General features: G+C 44.9%; 1 protein-coding gene across 4 annotated transcripts in view; it reads right to left on the reverse strand.

The window, feature by feature from the left end:
* Window positions 1-16483, reverse strand: part of sgcg (sarcoglycan, gamma) — an 807130-nt gene that overhangs the window by 275366 nt on the left and 515281 nt on the right. For all 4 annotated transcript variants that reach the window (XM_038818379.1, XM_038818381.1, XM_038818380.1 and 1 more), the window contains one exon: window positions 10139-10240. In XM_038818379.1, coding sequence (XP_038674307.1) covers window positions 10139-10240 — 102 coding nt within the window. The remainder of the gene's footprint in view (window positions 1-10138; window positions 10241-16483) is intronic.

Genomic DNA, 16483 nt, shown 5'->3' on the forward strand with positions numbered 1-16483 from the left:
TGCAACAACAACTTATTTTTTCATGTTTTTTGTTCCTGGATTGCAATATTTAATTCAAACTTATGCTTAATTTTCAGTACCATTAGGCATTCCTTGTCCTGCTGCACCTGAGGAGGGTGCTACAGCTCCATTTTCTTTATTTGTTGATGGGATGTGAGCATCACTCGGAAGGTCATCATTTATTGCCCGTACCTAACTGCCCTTTAGAAGGTCATTAGCTACCTTCTTGAATTGCTGCAGTCCATGTTGTCCAGATACACCCACAGTGCCGTTAGGGAGAGAGATCCAACTACTGGCTCCAAATAGCCGGGAATCATTACTGTGGCTGGTAGGAGTGGAGGTGATGGCTGTTTTGTTGGTTATCTCTACTGGAAAGGTTTCCCTCTATTCATGAGTGATTTAGGCCCGACTCCAAAGCTATTATCCGGGATTCTCCGAGCCCACGCCGGGTCGGGGAATTGCCGGGGGGGGGCGGGCGCAAGAATCCCGCCACGCAGCACCGACACCGGGCCGCCGATTCTCCGGCCAATTGCGCCCACGCGGTCTCCCCAGCGCCGTTGAAAGCGGCGATTCTCTGCGCTCGATGGGCTGGGTGCCCGCCGAGTTCCGCCGGATCCCGCCGGCGTGGTTCACATGTGGTCCCACCCGGCGGGACCTTGGTGTTCTGGCTGGGGGGCCTCCATGGTGGCCAGGCCCACGAACGGGGGTACCGATCGGCGGGCGCGCTCATTCCGGGGCGGACCTAGTTCCTCCATGCCGGCCCCTGTCGGGCCTCTGCATGTTGCAACTGGGACCAGTGCGGGGACGGCGACCATGCACATGCACACGGCGCGAGACGGCCATCGCGCGCATGCGCGGACCCGCGCCGGCCGTGCAAACTGGCTTTCGGTGCTGGAGCAGCGCACAGCACTCCGCCACTGTTCTAGCCCCCTGAAATCCGGAGAATAACTGGGCCAGGAGGCCCGTTGACGCTGGCATACACGACTCCGGTATTTACCCGCATCAACACTTGCCCGGGATTTCGGATAATCCCGGCCATTTATTTACACGATAGACATGATAAACCCCTAGGTATGTACACCTCACTTGAGTGCAGAATATTCCATCTTCCTGAATGGGTCTCCAGCACATGACTGTTACATCATGATAAACAGCAGTATGTCATTATCATAACTATTAACCCATTATGCTACTTCCCTCCCCCCCCACCAAGTATGTCAAGTTTTTAAATAACAATGTTAAACTATTCCTCAAATAATTACATTCCATTTTTCAAACTTCTGAACCTCCTTTACTGTTACAGATTTTATCCAACTACTAGCTCTGCTCTTCCCCCACACTCCAAGTCAGTGTCATGAAGGATTCAATCTCCCACAGTGTCTACATCTCTCTGAGAGGACAGTGTGGATATCTACGGGTGATCATTGGTGGAGTGAGACAGCAGCTTTCCAGGACTGCTGGTAACTACGGTATGGTCTTCATAAAAGCTGAACTGAAAGCTTCTCAAAGAAAGACTGATTCAAGAGAGAGGACTGCAGGGCATAAACAATCACCCTCTCTTGAATAGGAAGAGGAAAGACTAGCGTTTGTTTTGGAATCTTCCACTCCCTCTCAGCACACTAGCGAAAGGCTCGAGAAGATGAAGTATCTACAAATCCAATGAAGAATTTCACAGCTGCATCATTCACTGAGGATGAAAAACGTATTCAAAGCCCGAGAACTGAACAAATCTGGATGACAAGAAGAATAACTATGAAATTCCTGCAGACACTGCACAAAATGAAGAAGATAGAACTTCCCGACAACACGGAAATGACTTTCATTTTCTGTAAGGAGTGGTAGCATTGCCACACTTGCTTCAGCATGAGCTTGTCCTGCTCTGGGCAATGGGATGACAGTGTCAACATAAGAAGATAAGACAACACCATTTGTAGAAATGGATGAATGTCCAGAACTGAATCTGGACAAATCCTTGCATAGATCTCGTTAGCTGTCGGACTTGGAGATTTCCTTTGCTTTTGCGCTGAAGGTTCATCTTTAGTGCAAGGAAAGTTGAAGGAAGATTTTCTGATGCATTGAAGTGTGGGGCGTCAACTTACTTTCACCCAAAGTAACAGGCTTTACTGATACTCTGGCAGTGTGATCTACTATGGAATCAAACAGTCTGTTCTACCTAGACAATTTTCTATGGCCACAAGTATATACTATGAATCGCATTGGTGCGACCAATGGAACAAAATACGAATTCTCCTCCTCAAAAGCAAAAACAGCTGACTCTTCAAGGAAAACAATAGAGGCTTCATATGCTTCAGCAGTAGATTCAAAAGTGTATCAATCTTTAGGACCTCATCTTCCAATTGATTACTCAATGTTCATTACTACAATGTTTTTCCTCATACCTTCTTTAGGTTAGAGCCAAACTCGGCCAGGAATGCGCTTACAGATGATTACCCTCTGCTGCCGTGTCTTTTGTTCTGCACCTTCTGGCCTAATCTTCAAAAATACACCTACAATCTCATCTTCTCCCAAGTTCTAGTGGATGGAGTCACTGTGATGGAGAATGATCCATTGCCAATGAATAAACCTGACCAACTTCTGTTGAATGGGAACCCGACTATAGAAATTCCTCCATGAATGGTACCCGCTCTCTTGCTGCACAACTTTGTTTTCTATTTCCCGATGCCCATTTGTATACATGCATTTTCAGTCAGTAATGCTTTGATATCCTCCAATGGGATTGTTGCATTGCTAAGGGGAAGTAGGGCAAGCCCCACCAACTAAGTCGCGCATTGTAAGTACTGGAACAAGTGTGTCCTGATTTTGCCACAATCGTCCTCCCGGTTTGGCGAACAGCTCTCTAATGCCCTCTAGCCCTTCCCACACCTTAACATTGAATCCAAAAACCCAATGGCACAAACAAGTGTTTGCCACATGTAGGGGCCATAATGAAATGGCACTCAGCTTGTAATGTTATCTGAGCTGCCTCCATATCTTCAAACTAAAAATTACCACTTGGTTTGTGTATATTTCGCTGGAGAGAATTGGACGGGCATGCCAGTTTCACTAGAGCCCAGAGGCTCGATTCCCTTACACAAACCTGTCTCCATCCTCCCCAAACGATATCCCTTCCTTTACCACCCCCAAAACCTTCTCCACATTGGTCGCCGAGTAGAACACGAGGAATCATAAAATCATAGAATTTACAGTGCAGGAAGAGCCATTCAGCCCATCTAATGTGCACAGGCCCTTGGAAAGGGCACCCCACTCAGTCCATGCCCCCGGGTGAAGGCTAAATGGGAGGAGGAGTTGGGACCCATCCTAGATGAGGATGTGTGGAATGAGGCCCTTTTGTAGGATAAATTCCTCCTCCTCTTACACACGGCTCAGCTGATACAACACAAAGTGTACACAAAGCACATCGAACCAAAACAAGAATGAGCGTGTTTTTTGAAGTGGAGGACAGATTTGAGTGGTGCTTTCATGGGCCAGCCTATCATACCCACATATTCTGGTCATGTCCAACAATGGCAAGCTTTTGGTTCTCCTTCTTTCGCACCATGTCAGCGGTTCTTAATATCGATCTGCAACCTTGTCCGTAGGTGGCCATTTGGTGCCATTTCCGGGGTTTGGGATTCACCGGGGCTGTGGACAGGGGTGAAGCCAGATGCTCTTGTTGATAGCCCAAAGGAAAGTTCTGCTGGGATGGAGCGCTTCCGCTCTGCCTAGTGCCTCAGCCTGGTGGAGTGACCTTATGGACTTTTTATACCTGGAAAAGGTCAAGTACACCATTGGGGAATCGGTGGAGGGATTTTACTTGAGCTGGCAGGCACTTTCTCATACTTCAAAGAGTTATTACCGTTAAGCTGTTCGGGATGGGAGGTCGGGTTTGGTTGTGGACTAGGTGGGGTTATGGAGGGGGTGGTGTGGATATGGCTGTTGTTTGCTTTTCTTTTTCTTGACCTTTGGGGTTATTAGCACAACAAATGTACAGGGCTCGATTCTCCATCGGCGGGATCATCCGCTTTGCCGGCAGCGCACTCCCGACAGTGTGAGGGTGCCCACAATGGGAAACACCATTGGCCGGCTGCCGGGATGGACCGTCATGCTGCCAGAGCGGGGCGCGCCGCACCAGAAAATGGGAGAATCCCACTAGTGTGCCGTTCAGAGTTTTCATAAAAGCACGTTTGAATCATTTCAGAGTTGGATTGTAGATCATGTGTGTCATCTATGTGAAATCTTTAGTAAAATATTATTAAAAAATATATGTGGTTTGATTGCAGACATAAAGGGCTGGATTCTCCAATTTTAAGGCTATGTCTGGAGGAAGTGTTTGGTCTTACAATCAAAACGTCGGAGTACCCCCCCGCACCGATGCTCCACCCGGTGGAGGGATAGCAGCCGTGCCACTATATCTGCAGGTACGGATGGAGAATGGCCGGGTACGTGGTCGCACATGTGTACGGTGGCGATCTGTGGCTGCCACGCCATACAAAATGGTACCGGCCACGCACGGATCCGGCCAGCCAGATAGTGCAACCCTGTAATCGCCCGGACCGCCCCATCAACTCTCCCCAGTCCCCGCCGAAGCCCCCCCCCCCGTCAGTGGAACAACTCCCCCCCTGACTGTGGCAGCGCTGGACACAGTCTGCAGCCGCCACTCGAGGTCACCGAAAACTGACAGGGCAACGCGTCGGACGCAGTCAGGAAGTTGGCATCGGGGGAGGGCCTCAGGTAATGTTCTGAAGCTGTCCCAATGGCATGCGGCGCAATCAACGAGTACTCCGTTTTTGAGCGGTGGGGGTATCTGAAAAACGGCAATGCTTCAGGTTTTGGCGTAAAAACAGATTCACCGGCCAATCGCCGAACGGCAAATCAGAGAATCCCGCCCAAAGGCTCTCATATCCGTTGTCCCTTGTGACAATGGGGTGGTAGGTATCTGCCCCTTTACCCAAAGATTCATACTGTCAGGATCTCGCAATTTAATGTTTGATGATAAGATGTACTATTTTTGAGACATCCAAATGATCAGCCAGTATCGTGACACAAAATTCTGCAATAAGCTTGAAGTTAGTTTTAAAGCCTTTAACGTCCAAAGTAACTGCGCAAAGTCTTGTCCATGATCCGTTGCTTTTCTTCGGAAATCAGTAATCTCCTTTCTTTGCTTATTTGCAACTTATTCAATTATCTAGATGGCATAGACATTCGCTGATTTGATCCTTTAAGGACATTTTGTTGGAGTTAGAGAACTGCTTGAAATGATAGCCAGTTGAAATGAGCTTTTAAAATGGCCCGCTCCATTTTAAATCTTTGCGCCTTGGAATAAGGCTTCTTGCATTCAAAAAATTGCCAAGGTAGCCTCTTTTCGTGTATATTGTTCTTCGTTCATGGATCTTTCTGATCTGTGTCTCAGAGATAAAGCATGTTGTAAACATTTATCCCATTTTGCTGGACTCCTGCATCCAATAGTGTGGAGGAGCAGAGAGACACACTAATGCAGTGTTCTTCAAACATTTTTTCTGGGGACCCATTTTTACCAACCGGCCAATCTTCGGGACCCACGCCGGCCAACCTGAGCGACCTACCATTTTCTCTTACCTTGTTTGCTGCTGATAATAATGGAGGAAATGGTTTTGGGTCCCTTTGGCCCTCGTACACGCTCCTCCAATGGAACCTGTTGGATGAAGGTGAAGCCTTCTGGGTTGGAAGTATGGATTCCTCCTTCTGTCCAAAGTTACTGCATTTTTTCCTGTAAAGCTTTGTCAAATAACCCCCCCCCCCCCCCCCCCCCCCCCCCGAACTTGAAACAAAAAGTTTTGTGCATGTGCGCCGATGATTGTGCATGCGCATTGCGGCTCAAATTTCTTTTACATGTTCACGCCCATTTTAAAGGCCGCTTGCAGTCGGCGTTATTAAAAGCCGGCTGCTGCGCGGGGATTTGCGCGATCGGGAGCGCCGCAGAAGGACGGCTCTGTGACCCTCCCGACACCCGCCCGCGACCCACCCGCGGGTCGTGCCCCCGACTTTGAAGACACTGCACTAATATCTTATACCTTGCAGTTCCCAAATTCTGCTTACATCGAGTACTTGCCTGCGAAACATTATGCTTGTTCAGTTGTAAAGTCTTCCACGCGTGGTGAAGTCTAGTCTGGAGCTGTCTGCATAATCTGCTGATATATGCACTGCCGGTGATTGCACTGACACCAGCTCTCTAACCCTGCAGCTCCCCAATGCTGTGCAAGTCATGGCTAATCTAAGAGTATGGTAAGATACTGTTACAGGAGTGGAATATTAGGCTTAAGGTCATTATTGCAAATTTCACCATGGTGAATTTTGAAATTGAATTGAATAAATCTGGTACATTACAACTTGGAATGAATATGATGGCTTTGTTCTAATGTTCAACATCGATAATTCTTCAGGCAACTCTTGTTGCCCACTGAAATGGCCTAACTACCCTTCCTGCATTGGCTGTGATTTATGGCATGTGCATTCCACCGACAACTGCTCTGGGGCATAAATCTGCTGCAGCATTTAAATTATTTTAATTATTTCACTGGTTATGACTTTGCTCATTACAATGAGAGTTTTGTAACACAAATGACACCAGGATGATAAATTGCCTTGCTGTTGAACGAGACGCTGCTTATCGTGGCACTTGGAAGGCCTTGCACTACTCTACTGGTGTTTCTCCCCCCCTTCCCCGAACACCCCATGGACTGTTTCTTGCGCAGCATTCTGCTGGGATATGGACATGCACAGGCACACCCGCCACGTGCACTGCATGGTTCTGATTCGGTGCTGTCCTGAGTTCATACATCCCAACCAGCTAATATAATACCAGGATCCCAAATTTGAACAATGAACAATGGGCCTCACGTAGCAGCGGGGCCTCACGGTAGCATGGTGGTTAGCATCAATGCTTCACAGCTCTAGGGTCCCAGGTTCGATTCCCGCTGGGTCACTGTCTGTGTGGAGTCTGCACGTCCTCCCCCTGTGTGCGTGGGTTTCCTCCGGGTGCTCCGGTTTCCTCCCACAGTCCAAAGATGTGCGGGTTAGGTGATTGGCCATGCTAATTGCCCGTAGTGTAAGGTTAATGGGGGGATTGTTGGGTTACGGGTATACGGGTTACGTGGGTTTAAGTAGGGTGATCATTGCTTGGCACAACATCGAGGGCTGAAGGGCCTGTTCTGTGCTGTACTGTTCTATGTCTATGAATGTCCAGGCACTGTCTACATTTATTTACTCAAGAAAAAGCAAGCACGCTGTTGCAAATTGGGCTATGCACCCTGATTGCCGGCAATATAAATTTTTGGAACTTTTTCTCTTGTAAAGAGTACCATTGAAGTGTTTTTCTGGAGGTTTTAAGAGTTCCTGGAGGGGTGGGAGTGTCAAGGGATTTGGTAACCTGTTCAGAAAGGCTGCAAAAGATATGGGCACAGCTGTTGCAGCCTCTGGGTCAGCAGGACAACTGTGAGCAGAAACCACAGAGAATGCACGTTCTGCACCATTCCCTTTACCAAGTCGGTGCTGGACGTTTCCACGCCCATTGGCAGCAGCAGGAGACAGTCTGACATACCCGTCAGTTTACCCAGTATTTTGGTGTGCTGGCTCATTCAGTATAATTCTGTTTGTTTCCTCATCAAAGTACACATTTGAGTGGGCAAACAAATGATCCATTACCCCTGGGGGAATGACTTACCGTGGACAGACCTCAGTTCTATACTTGTGTTAGAGCTTGTTTATTGTTACTGTAACTTTCCGTTTCTCCTGGGGCTGCTGTGGTGGGACAGCTAACAGTTTTTGAATGAGAGCCGGTCACTTAAAATTTGAAACCTGAGATTTATAGGCTTTTACTGGGCAAGTGTATTAAGGGTAATGGAACCAAAGCAGATAGATGGACTTTCAATACAGACCGGACATGATCTAATTGAATGACAAAACAGGCTCAAGGCCTAAATAGCCTATTTTATGTCAATTTGTCCCTCTGCACTTTTAATGTAGGCAGTAACTCATATAATGTTTTTCAAGAAAAAGCAGAGAGAGGAATTTGATGTAAGCCTGCTCAACTTTTATATAAGATCACCAACTACAATTTCCAGTCTTCTAAACCCATGATTACATTTCATGGAGGATTAAAGGGTCACCTTCAAACATTTTATCCTCTCCAATTATCACCCCATTAATAGACATATAATCAGATATATTGCTGTGTGTCAGTATTTCCAATGTGCATTCCCAGCTGAGGAAGCTCTGCAAAGAAGCATGACATCATCACTCTTATAAAGATATATTGTTGCTCAGCTCTGACGAGATACAACAATAACGATTTGCAAATTGTTGAAATGCTTAACATTTCACAAGTTCAAATCCCTGAATAATGTTGAACATTAAATAGATAAAAGCAAATTACTGGAATCTGAAACAGAAACATTAAATCCTGGATAATCTCAGCAAAGCCTGACAGCATCTGTGGAGAGAGAGAATGGAGCGAGATTTCGAGTCTGGGTGACTCTGTCAAAGCTGGAGAGAACTGGGAATAGGGTCAGATTTATACTGTTGTCAGGGGTGTGGAGCAGTGGACATGGATAGAGGGTCAGCGATAGGTGGAGATTGACAAAGATGTTGTGGACAGAAAGGAAATATATATGGTGGTGAATGAATAAGAAGGGTTGATAGTGGCACATTAAGAGATCAGAATGTGTTAACGGCAGATCAAAGGTGAGCAGTGTGTCAAAGGACAACCAGGAATAGGGAGAAGTGGCATTGTATTGGGGGGGGGGGGGGGGGGGGGGGAGGGATAGACAACGGTGAGGGAAAAACAGGTTGATGGAACAAATGAAAATAAATTGATAGAAATAAAAATGGGGTGAAGGTGGAGGAGAGAATTCACAGTCTGAGGTTGTTGAACTCAATGTTAAGTCTGGAAGGCTGGAACATGCTGAACCAGAAGATGAGGTTCTGTTCCTCCAGTTTGCGCTGAGCTTCACTGGAACACTGCAGCAGGACAAGGACGGACATGTGGACACAAGAGCAGCTTGGTGAGTTGAACTAGCAAGTGACAGGGAAGTCTGGGTCATGCTTGCGGACGATCAAAGGTGTCCTGCAAAGCGGTCATTCAAATCATTTTGAATTTTGTCTCTCCAATGTAGAGTAGGCCGCATTGGTAGTAGCGAATGCAAGAGACCAGATTGAAGGTGGTGCACGTGAAGCACTACCTCACCTGAAAAGAATGTTTAGGTCCTTGGATGATGAGCAGGGAGGAGGTAAACGGGCAGGTGTTACACCTTCTGCGATTGCATGAGAAGGTGCCGTAGAAAGAGGGTGAGGTGTTGGGGGAGATGGAGGAGTGGACCAGAGTATCCTAGAGGGAACGGTTCCTGTGGAATGCTGACAGGAGGAGTGGGGGGCAGATGTATTTGGTGGTGGCCTCATGCTGGAGTAGGCAGAACTAGCAGAGGCTGGTGGGGTGGAAAGTGAGGACAAGGAGGATCCTATCCTTTATTTTCAATTCTTCCATCGATCTGTTTTTCCTTCACCATTGTCTCCCCTCCCCTCATCCCACCCCACTTTCTGAAATCTGTTCCCTATTCCAGGTTGTCCTTTGACACAATGCTTACCTTTGTTCTTCCATCAACACATCTGATCTCTTAATGTGTCCATTAATCAGCACCCTGTTTGCACAGTGGGCTAAACAGCTGGCTTGTAAGCAAGAACAGGCCAGCGCACCTGTTCAATTCCCAGTACAGGCCTCCTCGAACAGTCGCCGGAATGTGGCAACTAGGGGCTTTTCACAGTAACTGCATTGAAGCCTACTCGTGACTAATAAGCAAGTATTATTATTATTATTAATAATAATCATTATCACCACCATTTACATTCACCTTTTTCTTTCTGTCTATGACACCTTGTCAATCTCCACCGATCGCTGGCCCTCATATCCAGCCTATACTTCATTTGCACCCCCTAGTTCTCTAGAGCTTTGACAAGAGTCATCCAGGCTCGAATGTTAGCTCCCTTCTCTCTCCACAGATACTTTCAGACCTGCTGAGATTGCCAGTATTTTCTGTTTCTGTGTCTAATATTAAATAGTCTTGTTTCACTGGAATTCTGCGCAAGTTTCTTTGTACTTACTACATACCATTCTGGAGCGAATTTCTTTGGCATACAATGGGAAAAGAAACTCGGACTCTCCTTCCAGCCGAATCCCATTTTCTGTAACTTTCAGGTACCCCATTCCATCCTGAAGAAAAATAAAATGAAACACACAATCAAATAACTGGACCAGGTTAAGAAACTGATGGGTGTAATTCTGAAATTGCCTAAGAGGAGTGCGAGCAGAAACAGGTCATTATATATTGTGAATGCAGTTAAGCGTGTCAATGGTATCAGAACTATTTAAATTACTGAACGCTGCACTCATCTGTCTGTACTATTATACACCAGAATAGTGAAAATCCTGCATGGAACCACAACCCGACAAGCAACGAACAAGAAATGATTCACCGAACACTTGAGTTTCACATCTCAATGGCTCCTTACTCTAAAACTCAGCTAGCTCATCATTTTTGAAAAAGTAACTAGGGGGATGTGAGGGGTAAGGCATCCAGATCCTGGGCAATAAGGCTTCAGTGATTCTGAAACAGGACCAAATTCGCACACCTCACCACGCTTTGTCTGAACCTGCTTCAAAGTCAATGGGATGTCCTATCAAAGCCCAGAACATGTTCTGTCAAAGTTTTTCACCTTGCACTCATCAGAACAGCTGCAAGAATTTAAAATTTCAATGGGTGCAACAATTTATATTGCAGGAGAAAATGGTGCTGATTGGTTGGCAAGTCAGCTATGATCGAGGCATTGCCATGGAGAATACACCAGGGAACTATTGCCCTCCATGCCTTTGCTTAATTTTAAAAAGGCACAATGCCTGGACATATTCCTTTTGCCTGCAGATAGATCCCGACATATGAACATGTGGAGTTGTGAGCTGGACTGATAATCTTAAATTGATTCTTAGCAAAATTTCTCTAGAAGACTTATTGTGGGGCTTGTTTCACCTTGAGGAGAAGGGCAAATGCATGTTTTTAAGCTCTTACTTTCATGCAGAGAATTCTAATTGCACAGTGTGGTTACCAAAATTTATTTTCATGCAAATTATTTTAGTTTGTCTGACAGATTTAGAAGAACGATGGCCTGATCTTATAGCCATCATCAGAAAACAGTAGATTTACTTCTATTATAATAGAATTCTTGGAAGTTTCCACTCTAAATCAGGTATCAGTTACAGAAATAGATATTACGTGCACAATTCAGTGGTCTCATCGCACGTGATTTGGTGTCAGGACGAGGCCGTTGAATATCTCGCAAGATTCGTGATGCTCAAAATGTCTCGCGATCTGGATCCCGCTCTACTGGGAGAGATCCAGGTGCACATATTTCAATGATACATTCGGCTCATTTAGATTTGTGCTATCCCAATTCACCTGGGGCCCATGATTCACCGGCCTTGCCAGCGAGGCTTCAACCAGACACCGTTTGGTATTGGTTCACAAAGACGTGAACTAGTCATGATATCACCTGCAGGGTCTTTCTGTGAAGTTGAGGCTCCCAAGTGATCATGGACTGGGCAGGTAGTACCTTGGTACTCCCCCTGGCACCTAGGCACTGTCAGCCTGGCACCTTGGCACTGCCACCCAGGTACTAGGTCACCGTTCATTTGGCCTCGGCGAGGAACTGCCTGTCGAATCCAAACTTTAAGGCATTTCCTGCACTGTTGAGCTCAGCTTTCCTATGCAGGAAAACTAATCATGGATCGGAATGCCATTTTTAAAAGCAGCCCTGATCTTTCGACCCCCTTCAACCTCAGAGGTTGGGTGAGGGCAGCCTTGAGGACCATTAAAGAGGTAAGTTGGTTGAAGGGGGGGGGGGGGGGTCCTGAGGAGGGGTCGAAATGTCGGGGCTGCTTTTAAAAATGGCGCTCCGATCCGTGAGTAGTTTAAGCTCAAAGTGTAGGAAATGACTTGAAGAGAGGCCTCGACAGGGAGTTTTTCGCTGAGCCGCTGCAGGCAGCCAAAAACACCCCACTAAATTTGCCATTCAGAAGACTTTAAGTCAAGTCCACTGAATCATGCCCGAAATACATTGAGCTTTTCTTACAGGTCAGGAAGACTTTATAACGCAGCAGCTTTGAAGTAATACGTGAATTATCAAGTTCTTCTTCGAGAATGGGATAAAATCAGCATCCCATTGCTCCCCTCTCAGTAGCCCAATTACACCACATATCAAAATTTAAACACTGACTAATTTGGCATTTATAAAAAAATATTAATTTCAAGTCCATTCAAACAGTTGAACCTTGTTACAGCTATTTCATAAGATTAATAAGTATGCAAATGATGTTGTTAATGTACCATCTGCGTTTTAACCATGGCCCATATCAGAAATACATTAATAAATTATGGTCAATCCATCCTCTGTTAGTAAAAATCAAGGCCTCTGCTCCATGTCAATCATTCAATAGCTCTCAGCATGATTTCTTTCAATTCTTTACATCTGACAATCACCTCAGAGAACAAATTGCAAGGTTAAATCTGTTTCTCTTCTTCCAATTTTATTCCTTCCTTTCATGTGGGCACTAATGAATCTTAGAGTATATTCCACAGGCTCTTACCTGCAATCTCACTGAGATATTTTTGTGTGTGAATGCAGACAATGATTTGTGGCAAACAACTTGATTGTGCAACCTGGGCCCCAATGCCGTTTGTACTCAGCACCCACTTTCCTGCAAAGGCACCTGGGCTATTTTCTTCCTTCTATAGCTTCTCACTGAACTAATATCACCAAAGCTACCTTTTCTTCCACTGTCATGAATCCATTTGACATAATTTCTCAACTTAGGAACTGTTCCCTTAAATTGAAAAATTGTGCATGTCACTTTGCTATTTAAGAAAGGTGACAGATGGAAACCAGGGAATATTATGGACAAGTTAGCCGACCATCTGTTCTCGGAAAATTACTAGAGTCTAGAATTAATGATAGAGTGACTGAACACTTTTCAGCTGAGCAGAGACAGCCAATATAAATTTGTGAGGAGTGGGTCATGCCTAATGAACCTGATTGAAGTTTTTTGAAGAGCTAACTAAAGTAGTGGACAGAGCAAATGCCTATGGATATTATTTATATGAGCTTGTTGAAGCCTTTTCCGAAAGCTCCTTTTTAGAGACTGTTTGCTTTTAATTTAATGAGCTTCTACTTTAGCTAAGTATAAACCTGGTTAAGACATTGGTTAAATAGCAGGAGACAGAGTTAAGGGATAATGTACAGGATGTGACAACTGGTGTCCTGAACGGATTGGTGTCATGATCTCAACTATTCGCCATATTTATTAACAACTTAGATGATGGGGTAAAATGTCATATATCCAAGAATGCCAATGACTCAAAAACTGATGGCATTATCAGTAGTGTAGGTTAAGCATAGCATTACAAAGAGATATTAATGTATTAAATTAATAAACGAATGAATTTATCTGCAAGCAAATATGAGGTCACCCATTTGGACTTGAAAAGAAAAAAACCAAGTACATTTGAAACAGTTAAAAGCTGAATGAAAACAGTGAGCATCCAAAAAACATGGGGGTCCCTATCTAAAGGTCAGTGACATGACAGGTACAGAAAATAATCAAAAGGCTAATAGAATTATACCTATTCGATCTAGAGGACCAGAATACAATGGAGTCAAAGTCATGCTTCAGCTATACAAAGCCCTTGTCAGACCAAACCTTGATGAATGTGAGCAGTTCTGGCCACTACACTTTAAGATAGATGTACTGGCCTTGGAGCAAATACTGTCTAGAATTACCGGATTGACATTTGAACTCTGCGGGTTAAATGACATGGACAGATTACACCTGGTCATGGTATGTTCCCAGGAATTTAGAAGATTAACCCATGCTTTGATCAGAATTATCTGATTATTTTATTGGAAGAGATTAAGAGAAACAAATCCGGGAGATAGAGAGAAACCATTTCCACTGGTCAAGGAGTCTAGGGCTCTAATAACGAGACCCAGTGAAATTAGAAAACAATCAGGAGTGAAATTAGGAAACAATTCTTGAAACTGTGATTAATGTAGAAATTGTTATATATTATATTTTACATTTGTAGCAGGAATGTTATTAAAACCCTGGTTCATAATACATATAGGCAAAATGTCTGTCAAAGCTGTAATTAAAGAGTCATAAATGATGAGGTAATCATTCATGCCAACCACTTAAATGGTTACAGATAAAGGGCTAATGGGACTTTGTTTATATTTTGGATGGTTCCTTGGAGTAGAGATAATTTATGAGGGATTGTATTTAGTCCTAGCTAAGCAGGCCTTGGAACTTAGTGGGATACAGATGATGTAATTAATGAGAGGAGCAAGTGTATTAGGAAGAGAGTGAGTCAATTGGAATCTGATATAGGTATGACAACAGTAGAGGATGAGGATATGCTATATTTTTTGTTCAAACAATATAAATATCTTGGCAGGTAGCAGATCCACCTGTCCCAGTCAATTCATCTGAAGAATAAAAAAACATGAATAAAAAATCTTAGCTTGTGCTACTGCAGGCTTTATATTGTCTGTAATTTTGCAGTCTACTGTAAGATTTTAAGTTGAACAGCAGTTTGCCATAGGATTTGAGTCTGAAAAGACAGTGTGTACAGGATCTGCTCTTGAAAGGATCTCTCTCCAAGAGTCTCCACAAAGCTAAAGAAGTAACCAGTTTTGTTAACTTTATTTCTAAATGTCATTTGAACTGTATTGTTATTGCTTAATTGGAATTAGTGGCAGGTATAGATAGTAAGTTCAAGTATTTTCCTTTTATTCAATAACTGCTTAATTGATAATTGTAAAGCTATTTATTTGATGTTAATGTGATTAATCCTGTGTTTAAATAAAATTTTATTTGAACATAAAAGATATCTATTGGTCAGAGTCATCAATCCTAGATGAAGTATCCTTTCTCACAGTTTTCCAAATTTTAAAAAAATGTTTAGAGTTTTCTCGTCCGATATTCTAACAAATGGGATCTGGTTCGGTATCCGAACAAAATAGAAGTATTCAAGTTTTAGAACCCTGCGCAAATGGCAAATGATACAAGATCAGGTGTTAATTTTAAACGTTAATAGAGATAGATTTCTGTGAACCAAAATATTAAAGGTGGATGTATAAAGTTAGGATTTGGATCAGCCATGATATCACTGAATAGTGGAACAGGCTCAAGGGGCTAAATGGCCTATGCCTCTTCCGAATGCCCGATGATCTGTTATTTTCTAATCAGGTATGTTGGGCACTCTTGTGTTCATCAAGACAGGTGATATTAGAGCAGGTAAGTGGAGCATTTATCCATTATTTGTGTCCAGTTAAACGATCAAGCATTTCCAGGTCGATGACAGTATAGATGAACTGAAAATTAGCTGTTCTTCAAATTCATCGGCAATGTTGTGAAGAATTGTTTTAGAAGTACGGCGACATTTTCATGGTTATGCACTCAATTACTTCTGGCTTTCTGTAACCCTTTTCTCCTAAAATGGGCACAGCTAAACTGGGCCAGGATTCTCCAATCCCGCGGTCAAATCTGACGGCGGCGTGAACAGTGGCGCGAACCATTCCGGCGTCAACTGTCCTCAATTATCAGGGGGCTAGGTCGGCGCTGGAGTGGTCTCCGCTGCTCTAGCCGGCATGGCATGGCCGGCGCGCGTTTGCGCATGCGCGGTACGGCCGGCGTGAGTTCACGCATGCGCGTGGGTTCCTGTCTCCGCGCCAGCCCCTGGGCAATATGGTGGAGCCCTACAGGGGCCCGGCGCGGAGGAACATAGGCCCCCATGAAACGAGCCCGCACCCCAATCGGTAGGCCCCGATCGCGGGCAAGGCCACCGTGGAGGCGCCCCCCCTCCCAGGGTCGTCCCCTGCAGGCAGAACTTCCAGGTCCCGCCGGGTGGGCCGAACTCGGCCCGTCGAGGCCTGGAGAATCGCCGGAGGGATGCGAATTCAACGGCCCCTGACCGGCATGGCGCGATCCCGTGGGTGCCCGAGAATCGGTGCCGGAGAATTGGCGCTGGAGAATCGGTGAGCCGGTGTTGGAGCGGTGTGGTGCATTTCTCCCCCCTCCCCCCCCCACGAGGATTCTCCGATCCGGTTCGGCAGGGTCGGAGAATCCTGGCCCTGGCTTTTTATAATATCTTCATGGCTTCATAATAAATACGACAAGTTGCATTTATCAAGTACTAAAGGTTCTTTCAAGTATATCAGGGAGACGGTGAGCCAATTGGAATCTGATGTAGGTTGGCAACAGTAGAGGATGAGGACATGACATATTTTTGGTTCAGACAATTTAAATATCTTGGCAGGTAGCAGATCAACTTGCTCTCAGCAATTCTTCTGAAGAATAAAAAACAGAATAAAAATCTTAGCTTGTACTACTGCAGGCTTTATGTTT

The sequence above is a fragment of the Scyliorhinus canicula genome, chromosome 14, assembly GCF_902713615.1.
Source record: "Scyliorhinus canicula chromosome 14, sScyCan1.1, whole genome shotgun sequence".
Taxonomy (NCBI): domain Eukaryota; kingdom Metazoa; phylum Chordata; class Chondrichthyes; order Carcharhiniformes; family Scyliorhinidae; genus Scyliorhinus; species Scyliorhinus canicula.